The sequence below is a fragment of the Agelaius tricolor genome, unplaced genomic scaffold (assembly GCF_023055355.1).
Source record: "Agelaius tricolor isolate 1412-34295 unplaced genomic scaffold, bAgeTri1.0.p SCAF_15, whole genome shotgun sequence".
Taxonomy (NCBI): domain Eukaryota; kingdom Metazoa; phylum Chordata; class Aves; order Passeriformes; family Icteridae; genus Agelaius; species Agelaius tricolor.
The window spans coordinates 20,024,252-20,038,221 of NW_027269275.1; the positions used below are offsets into that span (position 1 = coordinate 20,024,252).

Consider the following 13,970-nt stretch of genomic DNA (forward strand, 5'->3'; position numbering starts at 1 on the left):
GTTTTTGCAGATTTTCACCAATCATTTTCCCACTTATTTGTCAGTTCTGGTTAATTATTCCACCAGGATGGAAGATCAGAACCTGCACATTTAATGCAGAATTTCTGGCTGGGTGGAGGAAGGAGATCCAAACTCATGAATTGCATTAGGGGGAACCTGTGCCCTTGTGTTATTGGACCCCACAATTCTTATTTGGGCTCCAGACAGCATCTGTTGCTCAGGGAATGATTTCTGCACGTGGAAATAATTCTCTTGTTAGGGACAGGATTGTTGCTGAGAAAAAAAAGAACTCAAAAGCTTCAATCCCCCACCTAAACCCTCCAGTGCTCACAAAGGGGAGGAAACTGTGCTGAAAAATTTGGGTGAATTTTCCCATCTGCTTCCACTCTCATAGAGTGAATTTTCCCATTTCCCTTTAATTTCATCCAGAATGCATCCCTGTCTTTTAAATACCATAAAACAAAGTGTTAGCTGAGAATACCCAATGATAAAATCTGATTTTTAACTCTGAATGATGCATTTTCTGCTTCAAATGCCAACTAACTTCACTTTTTAAGCCACAAAAACACAGCACAGAAAGAAATCCCTCATCAAAGCTTGCTGCTCCTGCTCTATAAAACATTTCTTGCAGTAGGGATGGGAGCACTTCTCCTACTGCAGGAGTTGAAAGAGATGTTAATACACTCTGAAAGGACTTGTGTCCTCAGCAGAGGCCAAATGGAATTAAACACTGGCTCTGCTTCCCAAAAATCCACACACCAGCTCTGAGCTGCAGCCCACACACGGCTGCTTAATAGGAACCACATTTGGCTGTGGAATTGATGGCAGTGGGATGAGTTTATGTATGGAGAGAGAAAGAGGAATAGGAATAGGAATAGAAATAGGAATAGAAATAGGAATATTGCTGCCCACAGCCCAGGCAGGTTGGGCTGCTTGGAGCTGCCTCTGGTGGCGTGGAAAATGTGTGGGGAGCTCAGCACTGCTGCTCCAGCTTTCATGGGGAGCCTGAGCTTAATAACAGCAGGATAAACACAAATAGATCACATTTCTGTCCTTCTTGGGGATTATCCTGCTTGCAAATACTGGAGGAAGGGCAGGAAGTTCTCATGGATGAGCTGAGCTCAGATGTTTCTCACCAGAGGATGTTTTGTGGGACAGTCCAGGCTGGTGCTGTTTTTTAAGATGTTTATCATGGAATCCTGGAGTGGTTTGGGCTGTGTGCAGCCATTCTTTATAGTTGGATTTTATATTTATGTATTTATATTTGTATGTTCAGATTTATATGTGTATTTATAGTTATATGTGTATTTATAGTTGTATGTGTATTTATAGTTGTATGTGTATTTATAGTTATATGTGTATATTTATAGTTATATGTGTATTTATAGTTATATTTTAAAGATCCAGTGCCACCCTCTGCCATGGCAGGGACACTTCCCACTGTCCCAGGCTGCTCCAAGCCTTGTCCAGCCTGGCCTTGGACACTTCCAGGGATGCAGGGGATTCTCTGGGAATCCATTCCAGGGCCTCTTCTCCCCTCCCAGGGGATGATTCCTTCCCAAAATCCCACCTAACCTGTCCCTGGGAGTGGGAGGCCATCCCTTGTGTCCTGCCCCTCCAGAACCCTGGAAATAATTCCTCTCCAGCTTCTGTCTCCTTCAGGTGCTCTAAAACATTGCAATTCCTGAGGACATGCTCTATAAATACAGAATATCATCCATGTTTTCTATTCTTTCACTTTCCCACTTCTAAAAGCCCTTTTTATTACTGCATTTTTATTAACTCTACCAATTTTTCCTCTTTTTCTTCTTTCCTTCCGAATATTTGGATGCTTTTTTGGCATATTTTGCCTTCCTTTCATATCCTGTTTATGATTTTGAGCTACTCGTGTCTCCTTTCTGAATATCCCACAATATTCAGAGTATGGCTGGCTGTCAGAGTATTGAGTAACATCCCATGGTTTGAAAGTGTCACACCAACATGCCACAGTCCTGCACATCAGCCCTTGTAGAGGTGCATCCAAACCTTGGATTCCATCTGGAGACTGCTGGAGAGCCTGAGGAAAAATGATCCAAGCTGGCATTTTGTCCTGTGTCTTTACCATTTCATCAGCAGCACAAAGTGGGGATTTCTGTGATTGGGATGTTGGTAATTGTTGCTCCAGCCCCTCCCCAGCTCCCTCAGGATTCAGCCATGGATGCTCTGGAGGTTTGGGGCAGTGGCAGAGCTCACCCCAGCAATTTCCTGAGCATCCCTGAGCTGCTGGCCCCAGCCCAGGGTTCCTCAGGCTATAGGATAAGAGCTCCTCTTGCCAGCCCTGGGAGCCTGAACAGGAGTCCTGTGGTTTGTGTCTGCTGGATGAGCTAATCCTGTGGTCCCTGGAAATCCTTTTTGCCAACATTTTCTTCTCCCAGTGTTAAATACCACGGGCTGCAGTTCTTGGGAAATGTGGAGTGACTGCAGGCTGTCCTGTGGTGTTATCACAGCGCCCTGGAACTGTGTGCTTTGGAAGGGACTGGATGGAGTCTGTCCTTCAGGACACCCTGCCCTGCTCCAGGTGCTCAGTGGGACACTCCTGCTCCTCTGTCGGGTCCGTCTGTCTGTCTGTGCCCCGACACGGGCAGGGCGGTTCTTGGGTGGCACGCGATGCAAAGGACGAGTCTGGACTCTTCAGCTTTTCGGTCTTCAGGTTGTTTATTATTTCTTATCTACAAAATTTTCTGTCTGCCCAACAGAGGTCTGATCTGCAAGCAGTCACAGGCACTCTGCCCACCCACGGGGCGGTCATGTCTTTTTATACTAAAATCTACGTACACAATATTTACCTTTATTTCCCAATGCTTTTCACCCATGTTGGCAAGTGCACCTTCACCATAAACCAATCTCTAAGTGCCAACATCATCACAGGAGATGGAAGACAAGAAGAAGAAAGAAGAAGGACAAGACACACCCTGATCCCTCCATCTTGTCTCCATAACCCCCCTGTACCAAAAACCTTAAAGTCTATATCTCACCCTCTAAATGTGTCTCTTTTACACCTTGTACTCTAAAGTGATTCTCTTGTCCTCAGACTCTTGTTACTTCTGTGGATGGATCAAAATCAAGCCACCAAGCACTCTTGGCAACATTCCAGGATTTTTGAGACCCCCCCAAGGGTTCTCCTGGCATCTCTGGACATTGGGAACGATGTGCTGAGATCCCACACTCCTCAGCACGGCTCAGGGGGAGGGCAGGTTCCCTCTGGGGTGGAAGGGCTGGATTTGCCCAGTTCTGCAGCACTGTGCCCATGGCAGACCGGGGGAATGGTGCAGGTCCTGCTGAGCTCGGTGCTGTCACAGCCTGGGCCCTGAGCCTTGCCAGGGGCTCTGCTCCCCCTGCAGCTGGGCTGGCCCTCCTGGGAAGGTGGTGTCACCTGCTGGGGACAGAACCTGAGAGCTCTGTCCTCCTCAGGAGCAAAGTCTGAGAGTTCAGCACATCTTTAAAAAGCAAGAAGGGAAAGAAACCCTTTCTGTTGGGCTTTTCTCCTGTCTGAAGAGCTTTAATTCCTGTTGGCCTCGTGCTGCTGCTGCTGCTCTCACACGCTGTGTCCCTCAGAGCTGCACGAGCCTGGCTCCAGCTCCACAGAGCTGCTGCTTTGGGAATCAATTAAATGCTGCCACATGCAGGGCACTGATAACCTCGTTTGAGGCCAGGCAAGAAGATAATGGGAGAACCCATTGAGTTTATCTCAGCCCCACAGTTCTCATCCATGGCATCAGTGCTGGCCTTGCTTCCAGCTGGAACTCGCTGCTGCCTGCAGTTTGCTTCTTTCCTGGGCACTTCTCTTGATTTCAATTATTTTCCTGGCCAGGCCCTGTTAATAAACTGAAAAAAAAAAAAAAAAAAGGCAGCAATTTTGGGGAAAGAAAATAAATTGTGTGTTTTCTCTCTCCTCCTCACACTCCTCTTGTTGTCCTTGTGTTAGACAAGCGAGGAATTCAATTTTCCATTCTTGGCAAAGCCGTGGTGGGGCTGTCAGTCCCCACTGCTGTAACTCCACTGTGTGTGATGTGCTGTCAGGCACTGGTGAGTGCTGGGCTCTCCAGAAACCAGAAAATGAATGTATGAGGTCACTTGGACCATCTGTTTCCACACTCCTTCCATCCCTCAGTGCTTCTCCCTTTTGGCCAGCCTTGGTTCGAGTACGTGCTGGAGTGAGCAGGTCTGCACTGCTGCACAGGCAGGAGCACAGTGCTGAGCCTGGGCACACAAAAACAGCTTTCCCAGGGCTCTTTCAGGGCTGGGGACAGAGGAAAAGGGCAGCTTTGAAGATGGTCTCATTGAGAAGGTTTCTGCTGCAGCTGTTGTCTTCTCTTTTCAAAATAGGAGACAAAATAGGAATAAATGTAGGATTTTTTTTTTTTAATTATGGAAAAAACTAGAAGCAAATGCCATTTGTCCAGTGTCATCACTCTGGTGTAACTTGGGTCCTGGAGCAAGGCTGGAGTGGAGAACATTTTTCTCTTTTCAAATTATAAACCCTCTGTTTGGTCCAGAATAATTTTCTTATAGGGGTTGATTGATTAATTTATAATGATTGGACTCAGGTTATTAAACAGCTGTGGATGATCTGTCACCATCAGGAAAGGGATTCAAGGATCCCTCTGGGAATTCTGTAACGTGTGGAATTCCAGGAACATCACAAATATTCTGTTCCTGCAGGGATTAGTTAATTATGCAGAGATTAATTAATTCTGCAGGGATTAATTCATTCATTCACCCCAGCCTCTCCCTGCTCCTGCAGCTCCCGAATCTTTCAGAGCACTCTCTGTGTCCTGTGGGGAGTTGGGATGGAGCAAACAGATAAAAATCCATCTTTTCCTGCCACACTGGGAATTTGACACCCCACTAGATGGCAATATTTGAATGCTGATGTCTCCTTCCATAAATCAGAATAAACCGGGTTCTGTTTGCTGTAAAATAGGTAAAAATAGCCTGGTTGCTCTTCCAGAGAGGTGCTGAGGTGTGGCTGAGTGGAGGAGCTCTCCTGCTCTGGAACAGGATCCCTTGGTGGAATTTGGAGACTCTAGATCCCAATTAACATTATTTTTTCCATTTTTAAAACTTCTGGTGGGGTTCTTTTAATTCGAAAAACAAAGGCATTTAAAATAACTTAAATTTTCACGTCTCCTCTGAATCTGTGGCTTGTTAAAGATGAATTATTCAGATAAATATCCTAAATAAATATGAATGAACTTGGAGTTAATGACTTGGTGGCTGAGTTTGCCTTCCCTCCTCCCTCTCCCCACGTTCCCAGCAGCTCCTCCTGTCTCTTTTTGGACGTTGTGGATCAGAGCAATGTCCTGGAGAGGGAATTTTTGGTGCCAGGATGGATTTTCCAGGCATGTGACACTGGAGCAGCCTCCAAAGCTCTGGCATCCCTCCCCTCCTGCATCCCAAACCCAAACATCCCAAACTGAGCAGGGGAAGTGGCTCTCAGCTGTGGAGATCATCCCCCAGCTGGCACAGGAGTAAACAATTCCTGCTCTCCAATGGTTTCAATATGGGCAGGGCAAACCCTGAAGGCTCAAGGAGGAATTCCAGAGGTGCTTCAGCTTTTCCTCTGCTCCCTCTGTGTTTGGAGCAGCAGATTTTGCTGTCGTGTGCTCTTGGTTTAATCAGAAAGACTCCAAATGTAGGACCCTGCTGAGAAAAAATGGATTTTGGGAGCCAAAACATCAGCCCTTTCTCCTCTCTGAGCAGGCAGGAGCCTTTGTTTCTTGTAGGATCCATCATGTTCTTGTCAATTTGAAAGGGTTCTGTCCATCACTTAAAGATGAATTCCCCATCCTTGTGCTTCCCATTATGTTTTAAAAATTAGAGGGAGTTGGAAGGTGAAGGAGCAGTGACCTAAAATCTGCTTGGATTCTGTATTTAATAGAAATATATTTGTATTTTATACATGTGGCTGTTGGATTCTGTGCTGCACTTTCCCAAATCTTTCCAAATGCACCAAAACCAGCAGGAATTTCTGGGCCACCTGAGCCTAACTCTGCCAAGTCCATGAAAATACTGATTTACCTTAGAAATTTCCAAGGAAATCTGTGATTCCTGGAGGATGGGGAGCAGCAGAAACTCAGGGTGTGCCAATGAAACTCCTGCCATGGAGTTTGGTTTTTAGGAGCTGGTTCTGAATGTGGGATGAGGATGGAATATTTCCTGTCTGGTTTTGATCTCTTCCTCCTCAATTTGTTCTTAATTTGATTTCTTTACAGTTTCATGTTCTGTGGGGATTGTTTTGTCTTTTGCTCCTTGACTTCTGACCTTCCAGAAAGAGAGGATTACTTCCTCAGGAATGTGGTTTTCCTGGGATTTTCTTAGTTTATAATTAATCCTGGTTTTTAGGAAACTCCAACCCTTTTTCTCTTTATATTATACAGCAGATCCTCCAAAAATTTGGGAGTGTTGAATCATTTCAGTCTCCACCTCCGTGTTTGTACCAAATCAAATCTTTTTTTCCTTTGCATTTCCTAGTTTTTATTTCCTTGAAAAACTGGAGAAAGATTTATTTCAGACTTGCTCTTTTAAATTTTAATTTTAATTGAACTCCCCCAGCTCTCTCCCTGTGTCTCTGATCCCTGCTGCACCTGTTGCCTTTTAAAGCTGACTTGAATTTGCCTGGTTTTGCCTTCTTCCTGAGCTTTTCCTTGCTGAGACTGGAATGTTGATCCTTGATTTCCTCTTTTCTCCCCTGTGGCTCCCTGAATTCTCTTTGCAGCCCTTTTTGCTTCCCAAGCTGCAGCCAGGATCTCTCTGTCTGTATAAATCACCCCAATCCTGCAATTTCTGAAATCACTGAATTATTTTCAGGTCTCTGGTGTGTTTTTTATGGAAAGCTTCCTTAAGGAAATGAGATTCCTTCCCCCAATAAAGCGAACTTGGGTTTTTATTCTTTTAAAATAAGGACTTTTTTTCTTTTTTGAGGCACCATTCATGAAAAGATCGCTAAAAACACACTCAGCCAGTCTTAAATTATCTAAATCCTGTACTTTACTCTTGTTTTATGGGCATCCATCTTCCAAATCACTGTCTTTTGCTCCAAGTGCTGATTTATATTCCTGCCTGGATTTTTCCTGTGCTGTTCTGTGGCTCGTGGATGCTGTGCTGTGTAAAATATCAGTGTTTGATGCAGCTTTGGAGAGTAAATGATCCAAAAACCCTCAAATCCCTTCTCCCTGGAGCCTTCCTGCCTTTTCTCTCCTATGGATTTCCCCAAGTGAGAGGTCTCATGTCCCATATGCTGATTTTTGGCTGGGTTGGGAGTGGGAGGTGCTGGGGATGGGGCAGCTGGGGCTCCCCTGCCTGCAGTCATTTGTGGGTAGGGAGCACTCAGCACGCTCCCCTCTGCTATTGTGTGCACATCGGGGGCATTTCTCTCTCTCCTGCAGGTAAATCATGTTTTTAATGCCACTGGCAACTCTTTATCTGCTTAAAGACTCCTCCAGTGCCTTTAGGTTGAGATTTTTCCTGGTAGGAAATGCCTTGCTCAGGACCTGGTTGGAAAAGAGCGTTTTAGATTGCGACAGTGCCTGCACAGATTTTACATCTGAAATCCATTCTGTTCTCTGCTTTTGCTGACACCCATGGAAAGGAACCCTGCACAGCAGCAAATTGGAATTTCAGCCCATTTTCCTCCTTTCCCAGTTTGGAGACACCACACAGGGCTGTGAACTTCTCTGGGTTCTTGCTGTCACTTAGAAGTGAGAAATCTTGGGGACTTCAAAGCATTTTTGAAGTAGATTTTGGGGTCCAGTGTTTTCTTCCTCTGTGTTCTCTCCTTTATTTCAAATTGCTCCTACAAAAAAAAAAATAAAATTAAATTATTGAAAAAATAAATTTTATTTTAAAAAATGAAAAAAAATGATGCCACAAGAGATCCAGTTCTCCACTTGGCTCTGTTAGAGTAGTAGATTTTGAAGTAGATTTTGGGGTCCAGGGTTTTCTTCCTCTGTGTTCTCTCCTTTATTTCAAATTGCTCCTACAAAAAAAAATAATAATTAAAGCATTGAAAAAATAAATTTTATTTTAAAAAATGATGCCACAAGAGATCCACTTCTCCACTTGGCTCTGTTAAAGCCTGCAGATTTCAGGCTTTGAGGACTCTGGGCTCATTTGTAATGCAGAGGAAACTGTGGAGCTTTTAGTTTGTGCAAACCTGGAATTTTGTGGCTCCAGGCTTCAAATCATTTGTCTTGCAGGAGCAGCCCATATCCTGTTCTTTAGGTTCTATATACAACAGCTTAGGCAAGTCCTTCACAGGATTAGGAGCCCATCTGAGAGGAAGATGGAAAGCCCAGTAAGTGGAAAAGTGGAAAAGATTATTTTACTTTGCAGGGTAGGGAAAGGAGAAGGAGAATTTTAGAGATTCCTGAAGCTTTGCCCTGTGGAGTAAAAGCATCTCTGGCAGCCTTGGCTTTGTTCACTGTTGCACCTCTGAATTTTGAATTACTGAGGGTTTGGAGTGTTAACATATTTAATGTTCAGAGAGCTCTGGCTGAATTTAGGGGGTTGGATCAGAGAATCCTGAGATGGTTTGGGTGGGAAGGACCTTGAAATTCATTTACTGGGCAGAGACACCTGCCCTGTCCCAGAGTGCTCCAGCCTGGCCCTGGGCACTGCCAGGGATCCAGGGCAGCCCCAGCTGCTCTGGGAATTCCAGCCCAGCCCCTCTTCACCCTCACAGGGAACAATTCCATCCCAAAATCCCCTCTACCCTTTTCTTTGTCAGTGTCAAGCCATTCCCCTTGTCCTGTCCATAGAAAAATCCACCTCCCTCTTTTTCAGATGGGCAAATAATGGATTTTAAAAGTGGGGTTTTTTTTTTTCCCCATTCTGCAGCCAAGGGGGGACTTGGAGTTTTTTGCTCTCCAGTGTTGGTGCTTTAGGAAAATCCAAACCCCTCAGAAGCTGCAATGAAATGGTGAAAGTGTGGAATAATTCAAGCTGACACTGCACAGCATTCCCAGTTAAATTCCCAGCTTTAAAGCCACTCCTCACCATGTCCATGGAACACTTTGGCAGCTCAGCACCAGGGTCTGCAGAGCTCATCCTGAGGCTCCTAAAGTGCCTGAATTCTGGGGGGAGCTGTGCAGGGATCCTCATTTTGGGCTGTGTTTTTTACTGGGTTTGGATCAAGTTTGAACTGAGCTTTAAAAGAATCGATTTTTTTTTTCCTTTATATGGAGTTTTCTGCAGTTTCCTTCTTCAGCAGGAGGCAGTTTTGTACAGTATTGTGGGGTACTCAGTGAGGAATAATCCCTGCTCCAGCTCTGCCTCTGGAGTGCTGGATCCTCCTCTTGCTTTGTAGCAGTGCAGCTTCCACAGACCCCAGTGCAGGTGATAAATTCCATGCACATTTCACATTTTTAAAATTCCATGCAGTTTTACATGCAGAACTGTGCAGGTGAGCAATCACTGACTTTTGGGGATAAGTTGTGTTGAAGAAGTCCTGGCACTGCTCAGCTTTTGCACAGGTGCAGAGCCTGGTGTGTGGGACTGTGTGTGTCCTCTCTGTGCTCCTGGAAAATACAAGTTTGTGTTGATCATTATTGTCAGATTAAGCCCCTCTCTGACCTAGACATGGGGCAACTGAGAGATGTTTAAACTTTTATTCCATTTTCAGTCTCATGAGAAGGGTGAGACAATACAGATGTTATAATTCATACCATCACAATTAGAAGACAACTATTTCCTCATTTCAGTACACTGTAAGTGTTTTTTGGTCTATCAGCTTTTGCCACACCATGCTGTAAATGCCTTAAAGCCAAATTGTCCCTCGTGGGTCCCACTACAATGCATTTTTTCATCATTTTATTTCTCCAAACTATCCAGTCTTTTTTGTAAGGCTGTCTTTTTAAACTTGTTTCTATTTCCATTTCTCTCTCCACACTGTCTGTCCTATTCCACGGCATCTCTAAGGTGTATTTATTTCTGTGGTACATTCTGCTGTATTTCTCCAATTCTCTCTTTTCCCACCATTCCAGGCCACCTGTTTTACAAGTTTGGCATCACGGAGTCGGACTGGTACCGCATCAAGCAGAGCATCGACTCCAAGTGCAGGACAGCCTGGAGGAGGAAGCAGAGAGGGCAGAGCCTGGCTGTCAAAAGCTTCTCCAGGAGAACCCCCTCATCCTCCTCCTACAGTGGCTCAGGTACAAACCAAACCTTCCCCCCCAGATCGTAAATCCCTCTTGGTTTCCCCAAGGTGAGTTTTAGTTTGGCTGCCTGGCTTTGCTGAGGTGCTGAGAGTGTGGAACCCTGCAATGGTTTGGGTGGAAAGGACCTTGAAGTTCATCTCATTCCACCCCTGCCATGGGCAGGAACACCTTCCACTGTCCCAGGTTATTCCAGCCTGGCCTTGGGCACTTCCAGGGATCCAGGGGCAGCCACAGCTGCTCTGGAAACCTCCCCACCCTCAGAGGGAACAATTAATTCCTCAAATCCCACCTAACCCTGCTTTCTGTCCACCCCCATGGCTTCAGCTCCTGCAGCTTTGTGCTGGAATTTTGTAGTTTTACCACTCTCAGTTCTTTGAGGAGAAAGTCCAAATACCCTTGCAGTTGTTGTTCCTAGGAGGAATCAAGTGCCTAAACCCTTCCCAGTGTGTTCACACCATTCAGTGGGACGTGCTAAATGCTGTTCCTGAAGTGTTTTCCTCTGCAGACATGAAATGTGCTGTAGGTGATTCCATATTTCCATCTAGGTATGGAGGCCTGGATAACAAATGAAAAATCCTGACCTCAGGATTGTTCTCTGAGGACATTTCTGGCTCATGCTTTTAATATAAAGCAGTGTTCTGGGACTTTTGTACATTAGATATTAAAACCAGGGTTTTGGAAGGCGGCCCAAAGAAAAGGAAGTCAGTTTATTTGCCTGCATAAAATTTTTGGTTGCATGTTAACACTAACCACTGTATCTCATGCAAAGAATGACAAAATCTGCTTTCAATGGAAAATTTTATGTGCTGGAACAGGGAATCCCATCCAAAAATCTCAAATTAAAACAACTAATCAATGTAATGATAACCATAAGCCCTCTATGTTGATGGGATTTTTGCTTTCATTCTTTCAGCAATCAGTATTTCAGGGTAAAAAGCAGCAGTAGGTAGATATTACAGCCTGTGCTCATTAGCCTGGACTCCTTGAGTGCTGTTGAGATTTATTATTCAAATTATTCATCTCCAGTCTGTTTTGGAGGTTTGGAGGCACCTGTGGAGATGTAAAACTCAGAGTCAGTGGATTCCTGATTCCTGTCCCCTGAAGGCTGTAGGATCATCAGTTTGGGTTGGTTCCTTGGTGTGGTGATCCCATGGGACCCCAGCCTGCTTTGGGTGGGAAGGGCCTTCATTAAAGCTCATCCCATTCCAGGGACCCTTTCTCTATCCCAGGGTGCTCCAAGCCCCATCCAGCCTGGAACACTTCCTGAGGTATTCCCAAATCCTGGGGCTGCAGTGCTGGGAACCCTTCCCATGAATGGGAGGACTGGGATTTTCACAGTTGTTTTTAGCAGCAATTAATTTGGCTAATTAAAAAAAAAAAAAAAAAAGAAAAAAAGAAAAGGTATCCTGAAGTTCACTCAGCTGTGCCCTGACTTTGGTTTCCCTGGCTCTGAGGAACTGTGGGGATGACTGAGCACAGTCAGAGGTTGTCACCATCCCTGGAGGCATCAAAATCCACCTGGGTGCAGCCCAAAGCCACCAGTTCTGGTTGCCCATGGTTTGAGGAAGGACATTGGGTTAGATCATCTCCAGAGGCCACTTCCTACCTCATTTATTTGGGATTTTAAATTTTTGAAACGAATAATTGCACACACAATTAAGAATTCTGAATTATTTGCATCACAACAGGCTTGTTGTTCAAACTCACTCCTCTTGCACTCTTGTTGGAAATGCCAAAGCTTTGAGGCTTTTCCTGCTTGGGATTAACAGTTCCTGGAGCACGTGGCCTTGATTGGAGCAGGGTGAAAAGTGACAGCAGATTTCCTCTCTGCTCTGCTCATCACATGGCAAAATTAACTCTGGAAACCACAGCAGAGCAGGAGGCTGAGCCCACAGACCCTCCAAGGCATCAACCTGCAGGGAAAATCATGTCTGGGGAGCCTGCTGGGAAAACACACATGGATTTTCTTTGTCCTTCACCCCCAGAGATGTTAATTAAGATTTTTTTGCACTTAACTGACTGTTAAATTCAGGCAAAAGTTGCTTTTCTTGATTTTCCCTGGCTGTTTGCTTGAATCCATTGCCTTTTTTTGGAAAGGAGGTGTTGATTGCTGTGCCTTGCTCTGCTCTTGGAGCCAACATTTCAGTACCCAGCTGTGTTTTGCCCATGTTTTTTCCCAAGCAGAGACATCCATGTGGCTGCCATGATAATTTCACTGGATATTCCTTTGGAAAGGGTTGGAGTCTGTGCAGGGAGTGAGGGGTTTGGGAGGAGGATTAATTGAAAAGTGCCTTCTTCCTTTCTTTTCATTTCTCTTCAGATTGTTCAAGCTGTTATCACAATTTTCCATGTTGGAATTTTTAATTAATTCCCTGACTTTGGGATTTCTGTGCAGATTTAGGCCTGTGCTGAGGTGTCACATGAAAAACTGGATGTGCAGCCAAATCTTCAAAGCTGTTCCACACAACTGGGGCTGAGGCAGGGGGAGGTGATGGTTTACAGCTTTATTTCCATTGTTCTGGAATGGTTTTTTCCTGCTTTTTTGGGGTTTGGGGATGGTTAATCCATCCACCCTTCCCTTGCTGGGGCTACAATGAGGAGATTGATCCCTGTCTGTGAGGGTGGAGCTGGAAAACCATTTTGAGTTCCAGAATTCCTAAGTGGGATTCTCTCCTGCTGTGGAATCTGTCCCTTCTCCCAGGGAACAAGGGCAGGATGAGAGGAGATGCCCTTAAAGTTGAACCAGGAGAAGTTCAGGTTGGAATTGGGAAAAATTCCTTCATGGAAAGGGTTGTCCAGCATTGGAATAGTTTATTTCCTGGAAATAAACTCTTCCATCCCTGGAAGTGTCCAAAATCCCATGGATGTGGCACTTGGGGACATGGTGGGTGGTGACCATGGTGGCTGTGTTGGACCTGATGATCTTAAAGGTCTTTTCCACCCTTAACAATTCCATGATTCCATGAAAATGAAAATCCTCAACAGCTAAACAGGAACAGATTGGAAAACACCAAAGATTCTGCCTTAAAAAGTGATTTTAGCTGGGAATTAACCCCACATATCCTTGAAGGTTCTTTGGGAATGCTCTGCAGGGTTCATGTCCCAGCTGTCCCTTGGGAACTCGTGGAAAATTCTGGACTTCAGCTCTGGCTCCTCCTGCCAGGGATTCTCCACAATCCCAGCTGGAAAAGTGAGGCTCGATGCTTTCCAGGGCTTTCTCCCTGCTGACAGCTCCTCTCCCCAGGCTGGCTCTGCTCCTCATGCCTGGGTTTGTTTGTAGTGGGGAATGTTTATAAAAGTGGATAAATATTCCCTTTGTCTGCCCTGAGATGAAGAGGGGGGAAACAGGACTCAGAAAGGATGTTTTGTTTTCAGATGTGGCTGAATCCTCTCTCATCTGTCTTCCTAAGAAAGAAAACCACCAAAAAAAATTCCAACAAAATAGAGCAAAAAAAACCCCCAATTTCAGTTGTTGCAGTAAAGCCAAATTTAAATCCATTTATAGGTGACCATAGGAGAGGTGCAGGGTGATTCCATCCAGGCTGTGGCTCCACTTGCACCTTCAAAAAGCACAATAATTTCTGTCCTCTGAAGCCAAAAATGAATTGAAAATCAAGACTTTTGAGCCCTACAGTTAAAAATGCATTTCAATATGTGAATATCATAAAAGTATATAAAATATAGATCTCTCTGCTGCAGGTTTTACTTCTTTGATAATCATCTATCACATCACTTAATCAGCAAATAAATATTATAAATGAAGGATTCTGTATT

General features: G+C 44.8%; 1 protein-coding gene across 3 annotated transcripts in view; it reads left to right on the forward strand.

Moving 5' to 3' along the window:
* The window catches only part of BANP (BTG3 associated nuclear protein), a 113,769-nt gene that overhangs the window by 41,689 nt on the left and 58,110 nt on the right, over window positions 1-13,970 (forward strand). For all 3 annotated transcript variants that reach the window (XM_071440816.1, XM_071440817.1, XM_071440818.1), the window contains exon 8: window positions 10,023-10,190. In XM_071440816.1, coding sequence (XP_071296917.1) covers window positions 10,023-10,190 — 168 coding nt within the window. The remainder of the gene's footprint in view (window positions 1-10,022; window positions 10,191-13,970) is intronic.